This window comes from Taeniopygia guttata, chromosome 2 (assembly GCF_048771995.1).
Source record: "Taeniopygia guttata chromosome 2, bTaeGut7.mat, whole genome shotgun sequence".
Lineage (NCBI taxonomy): Eukaryota > Metazoa > Chordata > Aves > Passeriformes > Estrildidae > Taeniopygia > Taeniopygia guttata.
The window spans coordinates 92,163,346-92,182,283 of NC_133026.1; the positions used below are offsets into that span (position 1 = coordinate 92,163,346).

The window sequence follows — 18,938 nt, forward strand, 5'->3', positions numbered from 1 at the left end:
GCTGCGGATAAAGGCAGAGGGATAGAGATGCTTCCCATTTGCTTTAACAGCATGAATAACAGCTCCACATACACTTGTATTTGAAAACCTTCTGTTTTCTAGCCTGTTTACGAAGTGCACAGATGAAAGGCTTCTTGCCAACTAAACTTCCTAGATCACATGCAGAGCAAAATGGGTCAAAGCATTAATTTAAATAGGCCAGTGTGCTCTTTTACAAAATATTAGGCTTAATCTCTGCTTAACATCTCAGCCACCACACAGTCTGCTGCAGCAGCAGTGCACATGTCATTGCTAGAGGAGATATCTGAACTCCCCAGCCTGACTCCCATTTCCTATATTACATAGAAGCAGTTCAGCTTTGGCAGAAGCACATCTTCTGCCTTCTCACCACCTCTGGCGCCACAAGCACAACGTGGCTCTCTGGCCTTATGCTTCCCTTGTGGCCTTTACAGAGGAATAGCTGCTAGTATCACCTCCTCTCATACACAACTTCCACAGACTTTCCATTCTAGCACACCACCTCCTGAATTCTTCCTTGTTTTGCCCACCTTTCCATGAGCACATTGTAGGCTGCTTGGCAGTACAGATAGAAATATTAACTGCATCTCTGGAATTTGAGAGGACCCCTTGGAAGTCTGCATGCACCTAAGCCACTGAGATCTCAGTGAATGGCTCCATGAATGTACCCTTCTGCAGTAGATGGCAGCCAGCAAATCTCTATCACACTTCCAAATAAGGGCTTATTTACACACTGTCATGTGTCCTTGCTAACTTTAAGCTCCCAGGATCTTTCCCCATGATCACTTTTCCAGATTCCTCCCTTCTGACTGCCTTCCTCACAAAACTGTCTGAGCTCTCTGGAGTTTTCTGAAATTGTATTACCAGCTGTGGAAGAACACTAGTACCTTGGGAATTAAAAACAACTGAAATAGTTCTGTTTTGAATGCTAGAAAACAATGTACTTTCAGAAAGAGGACCTCAGATATTCTCTTTGTTTATACAGATAATTGAAATTACTCTCAGTGCTGAAGGATATGCTTATTTCTATGTTTTTCTCCTCCTACTTCAAAGTAATTTATATTAAATCCTATTAGATTCAGAGATGCTCTGTGACCCTCCTGTCACTTCCCTTTCAGCAGATTTCAAACAAACTAATGAACAACTAGCTACTCCCTCTTGAATTTTACCTTCCTAACCAGATTCCCTTCAACATATGAGTTTTCAGCTTTGAGAACATGTTAAGGACTATTTCATCAAGCTGTATGATGTTGGCATATAAAACCAACTCAACAGACTTCCCTTCTGAGGAGTAATATTTGTGCTTATACCTCCAATATCAGCACTCTGATTTGGTTTGGTCTTAAAACCAAGGGATCCCTTAAATTCAGACACTACATTAGCTGAACCTTTTTGTAAATCCAATCTCATTCCTGAACCACTGCCTATTTCATTTGTAGGTGCAGATGGATGGCACTACAGTCTCCCAGGAGACTCTCACTCAGTACAGAAGCAAATGGAGCACAAAAACATAAACAAGTAGGCCAGAAACAGCAGAGCTAAAAAAATACTTACACTTGTACAGCAGAGAGTCTCCATGCAGCAAAAAAGAAAGAAAAAAGAATATGAATGGGGAAGACAAAGCAACAGCAGTTGTCAGGAAAGGAGGCAAAACCAGGAATCACCAAAATAAAGAAAACTAAAGCCAAAACACTTGGAAGTCTTGCAGGAAAGGTGACATGCAAGAATGGGGTAAAAATCCCTTGTATTTGGAAGTGCTATACAAATTTGTATTTCCAGAGGATAACCAGAGAAATATGTGCTCTCTCATTTGATCTACATTGGGACAAACTAAGGCTTTCTGACATTTGCTTCCAATATAAGGCACTCGCCATGGTGCCAACCTGCCACCTGCTGTCCCAATGTACTGTGTTTTTCCATTTTGCTGGCACCAGTAGTGAGAAAAAAACCATAATTCTCCTACTTCCTAGTCTGAAGGAAGATTCTGAATTAAAAATTGCTAGTTTGTTGTGGCGTGCAAGTAAGCAAGGAAAATAAAATAAAGCTTCTCTTGAAGGAATGAAAAAGGATGGAAGTCTGTTCTCCTGAGGTTGAAATAAGCCTAAACAAAAGCAATAGTATTTCTCCTTCCCATAAGGAGGTTTAGAGGCACAGACTTTCAAGCACTTTTGGCAAATGAGAAAGATGCTGTTTCATGACTAAAGCACAAACTTTTTTCTTCCCTTCAAAAATTATAAGCAAAAAAAGGAAGCAGCATGGCCATCACAGGAAATGAAGCAATCCCAAATGCCATATCCCATCTCTTCTATAGCTCAAGACCAACCATGCTCCTCCCGAATTTAGGGTTAGAAAAAACAATTATTAGAAGTGTGCATTTGTTTTCAAGTTGAATGGGAACAGCTATTACAACACTGCAGGTGTTAGCAGAATGTTGCAGAAGTAGTCATGGTATGGATTAAGGGTATTGTCAAGAAAGTGCTGCATGTTCTTGCACCCAGCTCCTCTCCTTTATTTTCCTGCTGTCCTCAGGGTCAGTTGTTAGTTTGTTGGGATTTTGCCTCAGGGTTTTGGAGTTTTTTTGGTCTGTATTTTCTTTTACCCTCAGAAACTTTGGCTTTGTTCAAGAGTTCTCAGCCAGCAGTGATTCCAGCAAACTACCTCATTACTCTCATTTTTGTATGCTATCCACACACACATACACTGACTCAATTTTGCTGTCAGAATCTTTGTTCTCTCTTCTCTTGCCCATCTTCTACACTACTAATCACTACAGCTACTCTGAGATTGCTGGAGAGACTGCAGAACCAATTGGCAAACATCACGAAAACTGATACAATCTTTAAAAACGTGCTCCTGCACACTTCAAAAAATAAACCTGCAATGCTGATTCCCTTTCAGACAGCATTCATGGCAGTAGTCCAGCGTTTTCTGTGTATTTAATGCATAGGCAGGAAAGTTATTTGTATTATATATGCAGCTGGAAATGTCACTGGGACCAAAGTGCTAAGTAACACACATAAATGGAAGCAATTCCAGGATTTGAGAGGGTATACAGTCTATGGTCCTGATCCAACAAGGGCTTATGGAAACTCCTACCTTCCAAACTTCAGTGATCTCCCATCTACTGAGGCACTTAAAAGGTGTTAAACACCTTGTGGCTGGGGAGTAAGGAGGGAGAAAGAGGTGCACAGCAGGCTAGAGAAGGAAGCACCATTAAGCAAAGCAAAGCAAAAACCAAGGGATTTGCCTGAAGCCAGCAAGGAACCTGGCTGCTCTGCAGGGAACCTAATGCCAGTCTTCAGACTCCTGAAGTGCTACAGACCATAAGGCCTCTCAACCTTCCCCCACTTTGTTTGCTCTCAGCATAACTGCAATATGAAGTGGTCTGTCTTGCAGTATACATGGACCACACCCAAAGATGAAACACCAACCCACAACCAGAAATCCCGAGAAAATTAAACCCAAACAAAATCAGAAATTGCACTGGGGAGTCCTAACAATGTGCCAATGAGGTTTGAGATGTCATAAAAATATTTCAAAGGAATTTTACAGAACATATTTATCCAGTGCTATACCATTTCAGCTGCATGCATTTTGTGGGGTTTGCCTTTTTAAGAAAGAGGTGTAAGAAAACAAGTCCTGTTGTTTTCTTTTGCTGTAAGGAATTCTGACCTGTAAAGCTGCCATGACACCAGTTCAGTCAATCAATGCTTCCCACGCTTCCTTTAGTCTCCTAACTACCTCTGACAGTGTCATACATATGTTGTCTCATTAAAAAAAAAAAAAAAAAAAATTCTTAACAAAGCAGAGCAGCAAATTGACCAGTTCTGGTTCTTGCACATGACATCTTTGGACATGCAGGTATCTCACCATCTGTATAGAAAACCTTTGGAACTAGAAAGTTGTTGTTGCTTACTTCAACTACAAAACATTTTATGATGTGATTTCCAGGGTGAAACCCCCCACATGGCTTCCAAAAACCAGTGATGCACTTCCCAGTAGCAGTGACAGTAACCAGAGCCACTGTCCTTAAAATCTGCCCCTTGAGTGCCATCGACCTTGGAAAGTTAAATGCAATGCTAAAATCTATGACACCTAATGGAGTATTTTTCAGTAGACAGGAGAGCAAAGCCCCTCACAGTCCTGAATGTAGGGGCTATGCTTGTTCATATCAGCCCTTACCTTCATATTTCAGAAATCTGTACTCTCGATGGAAGTATGATAGATAGATAGACAGACAGACAGATAGAGTAAATAATGTAAATAAATACGGCATACAAATAATCCATATGTGAGTTTCAGGAGTATGTTTGTTTCCTTCCCTCCCTGAAGAGCTGAATTTCTAGAGAAGGAGCTATGGGCTCAGTATTAATTCAATTAGTCTCATATAAACCAACCTGACCTTTAGAATTCCTTTGTACAGAAATATATTCTGAAAGAAAAGGAGTAGCACTACAGTAAAATAAGCTCAGTAGATTTGCCCTTGAGCTTGTTATATTTTACTAGCCAAGAAACCTTTGCTTTTCTGCTTGCTGAGATGTGGCACATGTACTCTGATATTTCATCAAGCATTTCAGTATTTTCTTTTAATTAATAATTCTGCATTTGCATCTTTTGAGTAATGTAAAATTCCTGCTAATAAACATTCCTGCATAAAAGCAACCAAAGCTTACACCATGAAGAGTGAAAAATCAGACACACAAATTAAACTGAGTGGTTCCTAAAATTATCAAACCAAATGTTTAATTCCATATTCTGAATTAGTATCCTGGAAGGAATCCATGCCTGCAACTACCGCCTGCAAAAGAAAATGCAATTCTCTATAGCATCAGTTTTGCTTTCTATTTGCTCATAAAGAGGTTAACATCTTCTCCATTACCTGGGCTTCAAGATTATCCAAGAGGATGGTTTCAACTACATTACTTTTGCTTTTATAGTTATTTTAGTAAAAAACTAAGTGCAGAGCAGAGGTCTGCTGCAGGTCAGCTAGAAGAAACTATACCTTAAAGTCACCACAACCTGCTTGCTTGTCATTGTTTATTACCTTCAGCTGGCAAAAGCTGACCCAAAAATTACTTTGTTCATGACCTAATCTTCCATACAGTAAGAATAAAAAGCTCTTAAACTTGGCAAACAGGCAGGGGTGGACAGCTATTCAAGATAGCCTTAGGCAGTTCTTTAACAGCTACCATATGTATCAGGTGCCCTGGGCAAGAACATCATTAAAGCAGCTCAGAGGCAATGTACTTCTGAATGGGTGCTCAAGCCAGGAAAAACAGGGCTTAGGGCAACTTGATCTAGCAAAGGATGCTCCTGCCCACGGCAGGAACTGGGAACTAGTGAATCTTTAAAGGTCTCTTCCAACCTAAACCATTTGATGATTTTATGAAAAGAACTATTGTACCTGTCCGCCCTGGAGCTTCCCAGGACTGAGAACCAGCACAGCTTCTCCATCTCTCCTTCCATCCAACAACCTGAAGTGAACAACTACCAAAAGGATAAGCAGCCATCCAGACAAAAAAAACAACCAGTCATCTTTCCACTGTTGTCAGACTCTTTGTGGGTAGATGATGCATTGTTTGTGGTGGCATTTGACAGTGGAAATGCTACTGGGATTAGCTTATCACAGTGAATTTACCCTGGAGGGGCAAGTGGACTCTATGCTCAAAATTATGAAGGGAAGTGTTATTCTTGAAAACCCAGGCACACTTGAGCTGTTGTTATTTTCTCATATAAAATATTGCTTCAGACATCTCTCCAGAATACACAATAAATCTTCATACCCCTCACAGACGTTGAAATATGCTTTATGAACTAAAACATTAAAAAAAACCTCTCAACTTTCTGAATTTTAAGTCCTGTCTATACTAAATCAAGATATCTTCCCACTGAAAAGAGGAAATATTCTAAGACCCTGTATGAGAAACTGAAATACTTGAGTAGAGTATTTGAGTTTCTTCTATAAAACAAACTGATGGAAAATGTCAATCATTATTTACCCAAGAGAGAATGGCAAAACTCAAAAGCTGACCTATGCAGTGATGACACTAAAGTATGAGACATGATTTAAATAATGCCGCTTGGTCAGACAGTCATGGGGAAGCACATGAGCCTAAGAGGGACAGAAACACAATGAAAAGACTGGAAGATGCCTACCCTGAGCAGGGCTGCTCATCACAAGCATGGAATTAATTAACAAGCATTTGTCTATATAATGGATTATACAGACACAAACTTCCCAGGAGTATCTAAATAGCATGGTATTGGAAATGACTCATAGCTAAATTGTACTAGATAAAATGAAGTTCTGATCAGCTTAGAGTGAAACCAACCTGACTTTTCTATCACTTTGCTCTTATCTCATTTTTTTTCTTTTAGATTTCTTTCATATCTGCATACTTGAAGATTCTTTCACCTATTTAAGTGCTTTTGGTTTCAGATTAGTATTCCAGTCCTGCCAGTACTGACCTCAAAAATTCACACTAACTTGAAATAACATGAGATACGATCTCACTGCAAGGATACATGCACCACTTTGTAATGAGGCTTTAGGTGACCTGAATAACATCCAAAGAAAGTATGTTTTCCCCTAAGTTCTCCTCTAGTCTAACAGAAAAATGCTTTGAGGAATCCTGATATATTTATGAGTAAGGCTGTGTGATGCAGTTGTCAATGATAGCAGTGATGAAGCTTGATGACTTGGAAGCTGTCTTCTGACCTTTTGGCAGTATGTATACTTGATTTTATTTATTTCTTCATTTTGAAGTTCCTATTCTGGTAACCCAGCTCATCCTAACCTACTTTTCCGTGACAAAATATAGCAAGCCTGATGATACTATGTAACTGCCTGTCCTAGCACAGACTTTATCTCCCTTTTTCCTGTGAGGAACTATTCTTTATCCCTGCAATATGAAGTATCAGTGTTGCAGAGCAAAACGTGGCAAGCCTCATGTTCTTCTGGGTGAAGTGAGAACTGTGAAGCACTCTTAGTGAGACAGACTCATGCTTGTGCTATTTTCAGTAGGCTCTCCAGATTTCAGAGTAAACAAGATTTCCCCAGACAACACAGATTAAGTACCTCATGCCAAGTTGTTCATCTGAGATGCTGGAAGAATCAGAAAAGCAGCAGAAACAACCACACAACCTATACAGAAAACTCCTCAACCATTTGAGAAGGTCAACTTGACGGATGCTAATTGAATTGGGACACACCACGGCTACAGAGAGATGTGTGCTGCAGAAATGGCATTAACACAGGTTATTCTCACGCTGCTTGCTGTTGTGCCTCTGCCAAAGGCTCCAGAGCAGAGATTTTGGCAAGAACTACTCCAAAGGAGCTCCTGCTGATCTACCAGGGAAATAACAGGAAGATTCTTATAAACAGAGGCCGTGGGAAGTTGATTCAGTATCTGTTTGTGCTGAACACCAACTGACTGACTCCATGGTTCTGCTGGCAAAAGGGATCACAGGAGTGCCCCCTGACCCAACCTGTGCAAAAGGGCTTTGCTCTCAAAACCTGTAAACTCTGCCTGGAGCAGGTTGGTGAGTTCTGGGGTGATTCAGCTGTTGGCTGAATGGGAAAGCAAATGCAGGTAGGGACAGTCACCTCTCCACCAAGTGGTGGAAAGGCATCCATCAGCAGGCTGTGACAGCCCATGACAGCTAGCTGGTGCCTGCTGAGATGCCTGTGCTGGGCATTCAGATTCTTGCCTGCAGAGTGGCAAATGGTTGGATTGTGCAGCCAGGGCTGGCACTACTCACAGATTGTGCAGCTGCACATTCAAGACCTTTCTGTCCACCACAGACAAATTTCTTAGTAGTAACTCTCTCTTAAAATCCCTGCAGGAAGTTCAGCTCTCAAGACCAGTGTTTCAGTGAGTGGTTTGTTACTGAACTCTCCTTTCCATGTGGCTTTTTCATGACACATGAAGCAAACCAATGAAAATTCAGGATCAGTAAGACAATTACTGCCACAAAGGATATAAGTGCATTCTTGTTCCCAGCTAGAAACAAGTTCATTTTCTTCCTAGCATCTAGTACAGTGCTGTGTTTTGGATTTAGCATGAGAATAGTGTTGATAACATGATGGTGCTTTTAAATGTTGCTGAGCAATGCTTACACTAAATCAAGGACTTTTTAGCTTCTCATGCAGCCCTGCCAGCAAGGAGAGTGGGGGTGCACAATAAGTTGTGAGGGGGCACAGCCAGGAGAGCTGACTCCAGCTGACCAAAGGGACATTCCATACCATGTGGCATCATGCTCAGCTTATTAAGCCAGGAGTAATTGGCCAGGAGGTGGTGGCTGCTCCTCAGGGTTTGGCTGGGCATCAGTCAGCAGGTGCTGAACAACTGCATCATGCATCACTTGTTTTGTACATTTTTTTCATCATTATTACTAGATCCCCTTCCTTTTCTGCTCTATTGAACTGTTTTTCTTTTCAAACTGTGAGTTTTTTACTTTTTTTCTGATTCTCTCACACATCCCACGACGGGGGAGGTGAGCATAATGTTCAGCTGCCTGCCTGATTAAATCACAACTACATGCCCTCCTCTCCACCCCCAGCACAAATCTGGCTCTGCTGAGGCACCAGTATTACAGGAAAACAAGTGCCTGGTACAGGTGTCACCACCCAAACAGAATATCCAGCATCTGCATTCCACAGTTTTTCCTATAACCTAAGCAGAAAGAAATCTCCAAATTTATACTACTTTTTTTTTCTCTTAAACGTTGAATGCAGTACTGTTAAGCAGTTCATCACATTCTTCATTTACTTAATATTGTGCCAATAATGTACCCTAGAGTATGAGAAACAGCTTTGAACTCAAGAAATCTCAGCTGGTTTAAGAAAAACAAAAAACTATCTATAAATTGTCCATCACCTCCTTCCATTTAGAGACCCAAAAAAAGACATTGAAAGACAGGTTTCTTTTAGAGTGTTTCAGCTGGGAACATTTAACCCCTCATAAGCCTGTACTCTGTAGTCTATACATGTATCAAGTATTGAATAAACATGGTAAGGGCAGTGAGGATGCTGCAAAACTATATACAGAGGAAATCAGGAAAAGATAGGTAATAAATATTCACTATTAAAATTAATGTATTCATAATTCTAATGAGGATAACACATAAAATGCAAATAAACAAGACATTCTGCAAAATGATCACACTGATTCCTTTTTTATGGCACTTTCTCAGCCACAGCACTGCATGTGTAGGGAAAGGCTTAAGGAGGACTCTGGCACTGTGCTTTGCTCCTCCTGGTGATATTTCCAAAAACTGTCCTAGTTCAGGGTGAGTCAGAAATGTGACTGGACTCCCACTGAAGTAGATTTGCTCACATGCCTGTGAGCCTTTTCAGAAGCCAAGAACACTCTCACATACCATAATGCCAGTTTCTAGCTTCCCACAGAGCGCTGTATTTACTGCACATCAAAGGCCCATTTCTGCTAATGCATACAAGAGAGAAACTCAAGTGTCACAATCAATTTAATCCAGCATTCATCCAGGCTGCTGCCTTTGCCCTCATCCTCGTCTGCTTGTTTCTGCCACTCAGGATTTGTTTTGGGGACTCAACCAGGGGACTAGTTGGTCTGTAAACTAACCTGGGAAAGAAATCCTCCGTGAAAAGCTGAACTGTCAGTCGAATCAATTCCCACACCCAGTTTGTGGTGAGGCTGTGGGCAGGAAAGTGCGAACTGTGTACGGGGGAAAGTGGAGATGCTCATTTCAGCAAAAAGAAGATTTTTGCTGGATTAAGTCAGTCACAGAGCCAGAGCTTTATCTATGGCACAGGAGAACATATAGAATCCAACAGGAAACAGGGTTTATTTGCAGTAGGTGTTCAGTCTTTCTTCTAAAAATCTGAGTCTCTAGGCCTGAGACAATTCTGTTGCAGGTAAATAGAGAGCAGCAAGAATCAGATGTGGTAGTAAATCAGGGCATACCAGAGAATCTGTGCCTTGGTTTTCCTTCCTACAGCATCAGTGCACATTTCCTGAGTGTGCACCATGATCTCCTCCTTCTGCCAGTGAAAGCAACTGAAGAGGTTTCTGTTGTTTTAATTCAAACTTGCTGTTGATGGGAAAGGGGCCAGGGGTTGGGGGAGGGTCTGGGAGAAAAGCTTACAGGTAGTGCTTTATGAGTTTGGGGCGTTCTTTTTGGGTTCTTTTTTTGGTTATTTGTTTGTTTCAATAATTTTATTTTTGGTGAGTGCCATTTTTTCCTTTTCTCTAAAAACACTGAGATTCATACACTCCTTGTCCTTCAGAACACACATGGTCATAAGTTTTCATGTAAAAACAGGACTCATCTGCTAAATCTTTGACAATGGCTAGCCAGGAAAAATATACACCACCAATCCATATTCTGATATTTCTGAAAATTTTCTTCTCTACTCTACAGGTGAAATATATTGTTCAATAAAGAACTTTAATATATTGCTCATGAGGTTTTTTTTTAAACTTTTCTCCACTGAATTCACAGAACAATTTCTGTGGTTAAAATTAGAAATAGATGAAAAATGGCTAGCACTCAATATTCATCACAGCCAGTCCTTTCCTGTTACCCACTAGCATTTTTTCAAACAAAATTTACCATCCAGGTGTTTCAATCCTACACTGAAACGCTTTGAAGAAGAGTTATAGGCAAACTTCTGTATTACAACCTACAATTGCTTCACATGTTTCAAACAACTTCCTACCATACCTCTTCATAAAGCAAATAACCTTTACTATATTATAAAAACAATACTTATTCTGGCTGTATCTTGTTACTACCTGTAGTAATAAAGTTATATTGCTGAGAGAGACATTGAAAAAAAGAGTGGATTGTTAGCAAAAGAAAAGCTGTTTCTCTCAAAACATCTTTAAATATTGTCTCAACTCTATTGAGGTCTATTTAGTACTCTAGAACCCAAAATAACATTTAAATAGCTAAAAAAAGACTTTAGAAAATAACTTTTAAACACAGTCTAACAAAGATGCTCTACTATCTTTTGGTGGGGAATGATCATTATTTAGTATTTCTTACTTCTGCAAAGTACTAATGCACATGATAATTAAAAGCATTATGTGAATTAAAATCAGATCGTACCTACCTATATGATCACACATACCAAGACACACAATATTCAGTCTCAGTAAAAAAGTGTGTGTTATTTAAAGTTAGTTTTAAAATGCATGCATGAGTTGAATATGCGTCACACTTATCATATACACACAGGAAAATTTAGACAAACCATACTATTTTATGAACTTAATTCATGATTGTGTCTAAGCTCTGAAAAGCAGGCTAAAGATTTTCCTTTCATCTGAGAATAGCAAGTCATTTTCTGCATAAAGATTTTTCTTTCCATCTTAGTTGCACACAACTTTTATCTAATTACTCATTACCATCAATGCAGCTCTAATCAAATGTAGACAACTAAGACAGCTGTAGATTAGGGAAGCATCAATTTACCGTAGTGCAGCTCAGGGAGATCAGAAGCTCTCGGATGCGTAATGTTCCAGCAATCTCATCCTACGCTGGACCATTCAATTGCTCCCCGTGTTCTTCACAACTCATTTAACAGACTGGCAAATTCTGGTATGACTGACAAGTCTTTCATATTATGGGCTCTCAGGCCACTGTTAAAGGCCGGATAAGAAACTTACCCTAAGCAGAAGCTAATAAGTGTTAACTGCAGAGTTTGGTATTTAGGAAGTCCTAATTCCCACAACAGAAAATACTGGAAATAACATGTAAGAGTCTATTTTTCAGTGATGCATTTTGTGAGCCCATTTGTGATATTTTGTTCTGTCTTGTCTGTGTTGTTTATACATATCTTAACTTCTCTGTCAGGGAAATCCTCCCAGCCACAGCCACTCTGCACTCTGCTTGAGAATAGGTGGGCAGGCTCTGAAATAGTGCCTGTTTATTCTCTCTATCACCAGCAGTGGAGATTTCAGATCCCTTTGCTGTCAGTCCAAGTCTTCCAAACTTTTCTGTATTCAGCTTTCAATCCACACATAAAAACAAACAGCCCATCAACATTTTATTACCAATACATCCACCCCACTCTCAGTCATTCACATAGCTTCAGTGATATGCAATCTACCTACAACCATAGTCAAACGTGAATCCAGATCCAGTTTTTCCCCACATTGTTAAAATACAGCTTCAAGGGAAGTTGGTAAATAACAACATGAGGCTGTATGGTTTACCCCAGCCAAATACTGATCATAAACAGGCTTGATGAAGAAAACAAGATCAAAGAATTGATGAAGATAATAGGGGTTTGTAAAACAAATCCTGTTTTGCAAATAGGAAACAGCTTCCCCCAAATGGTGGTCCAAGCTCAGTTCCTCTCCTTCATGACCAAAATCTCTTCCCAAAACATCTTGACAGCAAGCTGGAGCAAGGCTTGGCTTAAAATAGGAGAGTTTTCTCTGGCATCCCAGCAACACAATCACCCCCATCCTACTTTCCAAATACTTTTGGCTATAGGAGATTAGGCTCCCAAACAAGTACAACTCACCAAAATGCAATTCAAGGTTTCAGGTTTGAGCTTTGCACACAGCCAGGTGCATCTAGTCAAAAGGCTAAAATCTGCTTAAGGGTTTCCAATAACCAAGCAAGGCAGTGTCCCGGACTAATGCCACTTTGGAAGTAATATCTAAATATCTATTTCACATTTAAGATTAAAAATAAACAAAATAAATTAGGTTCCTAATTATAGTTCATAAATTATATGTTTCTCTTTCTAGTAAGATCTCCAGCAACATATCTGTGTCCTGCACTGACTAGCTCATAATGCATTCAGTGATGCTCGTTTCAGAGGGTTCCTTATTTCTACACAAATACCTGTGTGACACTTAAAAGCTGCCACAGATAAGGTTATGTTTATCAAGAGAGTATCTGAACTCTGTAGGATTTTCCCATAGCTAAAAGGAATCACTTGGAAAGAGCTTTCTTTGAAGTTACTAACTCCAAACAGAAGATGCATTGTTAAAGTGCTTTTAGTCACAAGAAACTCAGTGAGAACATTAGCTCAGTAAAAATCCCTGTATCACTCAGCCTTTTGGAGCTGTGTCATTGTGTCAATGTTAAAGTTCAACAAGGCCAAGTGCTAAGTCCTGCATGTGGGTTGGGGCAATCCTAAGCACAAACACAGGCTGGGCAGAGACTGGACTGAGAGCAGTCCTGGGGGGAAGCACTTGGGCGTGTTTGTGGATGGGAAGCTCAACAAGACCTGACAACATGCACTCACATCCCAGAAGGCCAGTTGTATCCTGGGCTGTATCAAAAGAGGAGTGGCCAGCAGAGTGAGGGAGGGGATTCAGCCCCTCTATCCTATCTTGTGAGAATCCATCTGGAATGCTGCGTTTCAGCTCTGAGGCCCCCAGTTTAAGGACATGGACCAGCTGGAATGAGTCCAGATGCAGCCATGAGGATGATCAGAGGGATGGAGCAGCTCTCCTACAGGCTGAAGGAGCTAGGGTTGGTCAGCCTGGAGAAGAGAAGGCTCCAGGGAGACCTTACAACAACACCTAAAGGGGACCTACAAAAAGGCAGGACTATTTACTATTTACAAGGGTGATAGAAAAAAGAGAAATTACTTCAACTGAAAGAGGGTGGATTTTGATAAGAATATTAGGAAAAAATTCTTTACTGTGAGGGTGATGAGACACTGGAACAGGTTGCCCAGAGAAGTTGTGGATGCTCTGTCCCTGAAAGTGTCCAAGGCCAAACTGGATTGTGCTCTGAGCAACCAGGTCTAATAGAAGATGTCTCTGTCCACAGAACATGATCTTTCATGTCCCTTCCAACTCAAACTATTCTATGAATTCATCTATCTGTATATTTTTACAGCAGCAAGCAACATCATTTGTAGTCAGGATGCAAAAAGCAGCTCCCAAATATGGATTACAGTTTTTAATAAATGGATTCTTTAGCACTGACTAAGGTTACTGTCTCATGTTTATTTGATGCTTCATTCTCTTCAGAAATTAGATATTGATGAGAATCTGGGTCACAAAGGTATTTCAATCTCTGCACAAGTTGAGGGTGAATGAAGAGAATGAAGACATATAAACACTTCTGAAGATAAGTACAGTTAGCATCTAATGCATCTTTTAGAGAGTGTAAGCAGAATCATATTTCCATTATTTTAATATGGCTAAAGTGAAAGACAACAGCGGAGTGATATCATGCTTTCATATAACCATGGTGATATGAGATAAAGACAGGAGCTATTTTTTACATTTCCAGTATTACTATCCTTAACAGGCTGCAAGAATAAATTTAAAGGCAGAGTGTGGGGTGTCAAAACAAGCCTTTGGTTTAGTTTTCTATCTATGAAGCCAGCATGCATAAACTAACTTACAGGTACAACGTTCAGATGCCACATATTTTACTAGGCTGTCTCTCCCATAGGAGCTAGGGCTCAAAATGATTACTGAATGTTGGCCACAGAAAGTTTCTGGAACACGACAGTACCAGTGATGAACTAGATAATGTAATCAACACCACAAGCCTCACAGGGATTTGTGATGCTCAGACAAATATTGTACCAAATCAGCTCTCAGTGAAACAGGAGATTTGGAAGGGAGAGAGAACCTGTTTTAAGCTGGTATTTGCAAGGAAGGTGTGCTTTTGTTTGATAGATAAATGAGACCAACAGATAGCTGCTGGAGATGGCAGCAGCCCTGCTGCTTCTTCTCCTGTGCTGTCTGACTATGCAGTATGTTTATTCAGGGAGCTGAATCAATAAACTTTCTACAAAAAGCTACAATCCGTTTTTCTGCCACCTTAGCTTCTGGTGAAAGCACATGGCCAAGGAATCAGGTAGGAAGGTAAAGCAGAAAGCTCATCCCTTGCAGGAGTGACCACCTATTTGACTAATCTGTAATAGAGAAGCACTTCCTAAATTTCCTGTCCACTGTAAAGTTCCCCAACAGACTGAGCTGGGCGGAGGGGAATTTGGAATTGAGAACAGATAGATTTGCAATCTTGTGAGTTCACATCTTGTAAGGATGAATGATATGGCACAGAGCCATCTTTATTATAAAGTCACACATAAATCAACTTCTGTTCATGGTCAATAACATAACTTTCAGGCAGAAATATTTTTTGTCACAGGTGAAAGGAACCCAGAAGAAGGAAGACTAAAGCAGAAAGGTTGTCCAATTTATTACCTCAGCTGAAGCTCTGTGAACTGTGCCCTGTGAAAGATGTGTTTACTAGCAGTGTATGCAAGGGAAAGGCCTTTGAACAGGCATGAGGAAAGAAGTGAAGAAAAGAGAAAAGCTTTTCTTCTGCTAAACAACAAGATGCAGCTCAGGTAAAATCTTCAAAGCTAATATTTATTTCTTCTAGAAGCTAATCCTAATTTCAGCTTCATGGTACCACGATTTCGCTTAAAGCATATTCTGAAAAGCATCTTCCCTCATTACCTGTGTGCTTAACCACACAAGCTGCAGAATGTGTCTTACCATACAAGTGTCCAGATCCTCCAAACGTTCTATCTCTGTCAACTCCTCAACCGTGATCATAGAGCGCTTAGTGGGTTTTTCTTCAGCTAACTCAATCTCCAGTGATTCTTGCTGTGGAAGTGGTTTGCCACGTCTGGTCAAGTGGTCAGCCTGGAGATAAAGACAGGAACACACCAGTCAAATTTTAAAAAGACAAAGCGGACCCAAACAGAAAGTTTAGAGGATTTCAGCTATCAGAAATCCTGGAACACCAAGTACAAAAGGAAAGCTCAGTTATGTTGGTTAGTCCTCACACTGTTTTTGTTTCATAGAGAAAATGAAAGTGTGGAAGGGAAGCTTTTTCTTAAACAATTTGTTAATTAACAAAGACACATACAATACCAGACAATATAATTTCCACAATTATTCAATGGCCAAAATGTAATAGTCTGCCATTCACTAAAAACCCCCACAGTTTTAAATACCTCCATTCTGTTACACTGAAGAAATAGATAGGGAAAGCTGCATCAACAATAAAGTCTTGTTTTCAGACCTGTCTAGCAAAAATTGGTACTAGGGCCACAGAGAATGTTATAGAAACGACCCTGGGTTGTATTTGAAATGCAGTGGGCTCATGATGTAATGAAAATGATGAAATATTTTCTAGTTCTTTTGATAACTGAAAAGAATATTAAACAAACATCTGCTAAAAGCTGATATTTGAAAATCAGCTCTCTCAAATCAGTTGGTAACAGAAATCTTCAAAGAGGCAGTGTAGTCCACTGCTTCACATCAGCAGAATTTGGGACAACCAGTGGATTGCTGTTCTGTTAACCATCAAAAAAGGTCAACAGATGACCTGAGTTAATTATAGCTCATTTAGTCTGATGTCTACTTAGGAAAAGCAACTGGAGAGCTGCTATGCATTTATCTTCAAGCACACTAAAATAGCTGCAATAATAATTAATGCTAATTGTCATCTCATTAGACAAACTGAGGTCTTGTCAAACAAGGTTTATTTTTCAAAGTTGCCTCAAACACTACTATGCCAATGCAACAAACACCGACATTTGTGGGTGGTTGAATTAGTAGAACACGACACTCCAACTTAAGGAGCTGGCTGAGAACTGCATCAGTGCAATTAATCTTTGCTGTATGAAGAACTAGCTGCCAGCTCTCAGATTGCAGCTGTCAGCTGAAGATTAACAGTGTCAAATTAGACAGGATTTTCTCTAGCAGCGTTTCTGAGATCAGTGCTCCTCAAGGTTTTCATCAGTGCTATATCATCTCAAAGAACCTAGAGCTAACAGAAACACAGCAGAAGTGTTAAATGGTGAAAGGGACATGTTAGTCATACAGGCCAAAATGGATCACAACCCACAATGTACAGCCATTCATTAGAAACCAAGAGCACTGGCAATTAGCCAATTTTATTATCTTGAAAAGCAACAAGTATCCAGAAGCCTTTAGTGGGAGGTCGGTCTAGCAAATCTTGTCCTAAAAATGAGCTGCCACTGAAACTCTGACAAAAGGAAGGAACTCTTATATTCTTCACTTTGCAAATACAAGGAATAAGGAATATCAGGAGAAAAACAATTTAATTCCTGTGGACTGTGTTGCTTAAAACACTTAAATAGTCTGTGTGGCTCTGGAAACCACAATTTTAAAAGTGACTACTTAAACAGCTGGAAAAATTGCAGAGAATTTTCAGCGAAATGACTCAAGGGCTGGAGAAAATGACATACTGTGCAGGAACCTGGGCATGTCCAGGTTGTGCAATACCACTGGACAGACACAGCCCAGTCACTGCTCATTCCAGCTGAGCCTCCTCCAGGACAAACTGGAGCTCGTTCATGTGGTCTCTCCCACAGCAGGCTGTTGCTGCTGCATAGCTCCAGATACCAGAGGTTGTACCTTTGCACAATGCTGCTCTGTATTACAAAGATGCATGCTCAAGTAACTCAGTCTTCCAGAAAAAAAGAAAAAAAAAGGGGGGGGGGGCAGAAAGAGTGATTTGCTTTATGTGTCTGAGGACTTTCACAGAGAGGAAATAAAGAGAAATATATATATAGGTCTCTTATCTTGGGAAGAAAAGCATCTGAAAAAAAATCATGACTGCAAGTTGAAGCCAGAGAAATTTCAATTAGAACTAAAGACCAACTTTAATCAGAATGACCACCCACTAAGTTCTTTAAAAAAAGAGTACTGGATGGTCCTTACAAAGCCTTGTTGCATTAGAAGCAAAAAAAAAAACCCCTGTGGATACAAAGTTGTTTATTTCTTCTACTCTTGATGAGGCAAGTACCTCTATAATAAATATCCGTGCTTCCCAACAGCTCAGGACCCTCAAGTAACAGTGCTTCCCTTCCTACATTCCGACTCGTTTATCTTCAAACTTGATACCTCCATTTCTGAGGTAACCTCAAAACATACTCATTCAGGGAACAAGGTCTCAGCAGTACCCGAAGAATTCTAAAGAATGAAATAACCTTTCATTTCATGAGCAGTCAAGCATTATACTCTCACCTTGATAAACACTAGGACTGCTCTTAACTAACAACTCAATACTGCATTCTGATGGCATTTTTAGTTCTAGATCTGACAACAGCTCAAAAGATAAAGGACAAGTATATAACACATCTCTTCCAAGGTTGCATTTTTCTTACAGCAAAGAGGCAAGAGCCCCAAAATTGTATTTCAACAGATGTCAGGTTGTCAATGAAAATAAGACCAGTTTCAAAATAGAGCTGTCAAAGGACAAACTGAACAAGTTATGAATATAAATGGCATTGTTGAGACCTGACATATTAGATATCAACCAAGAAAAAACTCACCAGTTTGTGGTGGCAATGGGAGAGTGCATCCAGGATTTCATCTACAACTCGGTCAGACAGGAAAGAAGCCACTGTCAGCTTTACTTCACTGTGTGAGGATTAAAAATGAAAGAACTTCTTAATTCACGCAGGAGATTTTCGTCTTTATTAGACATTCAACAGTGTGACGATTATCCACTGTGCTGTCATTTTATTTGAAGTAAAACATTAGAGGGTGTCAGGATACATGACTGCAGGTTTCAGAAATAAACTCATGAATCACACAATAAACACAGGAGCCTCTGTACCATATTTAACCTGCTTCTCACAGTTTTCCATGAGATGAAATAAAAACATCTGGGTAAGAAAGCTGAATAAAAATAAGAAGTGAAACTCAGAGAGGAGCACTCCTCCACTAAAATCATACAAACATGCATCCCAGACGAATGGGATTAGGACAGTGCTGCCTATAGAACACCACTCCATTGAACAACTACAATCCATTCATTTCCTCAATTCTTTTTTGTGTTGATCAGCTGGTAAGGACAAGTGTACAATGCCATTTCTTCAGCCAATGCCATCACAACTTTGCTTCTTCTTTTGCTCCAGGTAACCACTTTCTGCCTCAAGAACTTCACATCAGCCATTTCTCCACTGC

General features: G+C 40.1%; 1 protein-coding gene across 7 annotated transcripts in view; it reads right to left on the reverse strand.

Moving 5' to 3' along the window:
* The window catches only part of CARMIL1 (capping protein regulator and myosin 1 linker 1), a 194,918-nt gene that overhangs the window by 25,788 nt on the left and 150,192 nt on the right, over window positions 1-18,938 (reverse strand). For 4 of the 7 annotated variants that reach the window (XM_030265867.4, XM_030265872.4, XM_030265870.4 and 1 more), the window contains 3 exons: window positions 18,302-18,389; window positions 15,489-15,638; window positions 1,573-1,590 (listed from right to left, as the gene is read on the reverse strand). In XM_030265867.4, the coding sequence (XP_030121727.4) occupies window positions 1,573-1,590; window positions 15,489-15,638; window positions 18,302-18,389 (256 nt within the window). The remainder of the gene's footprint in view (window positions 1-1,572; window positions 1,591-15,488; window positions 15,639-18,301; window positions 18,390-18,938) is intronic. The other 3 variants (XM_030265871.4, XM_030265869.4, XM_030265868.4) reach the window with 1 other exon arrangement.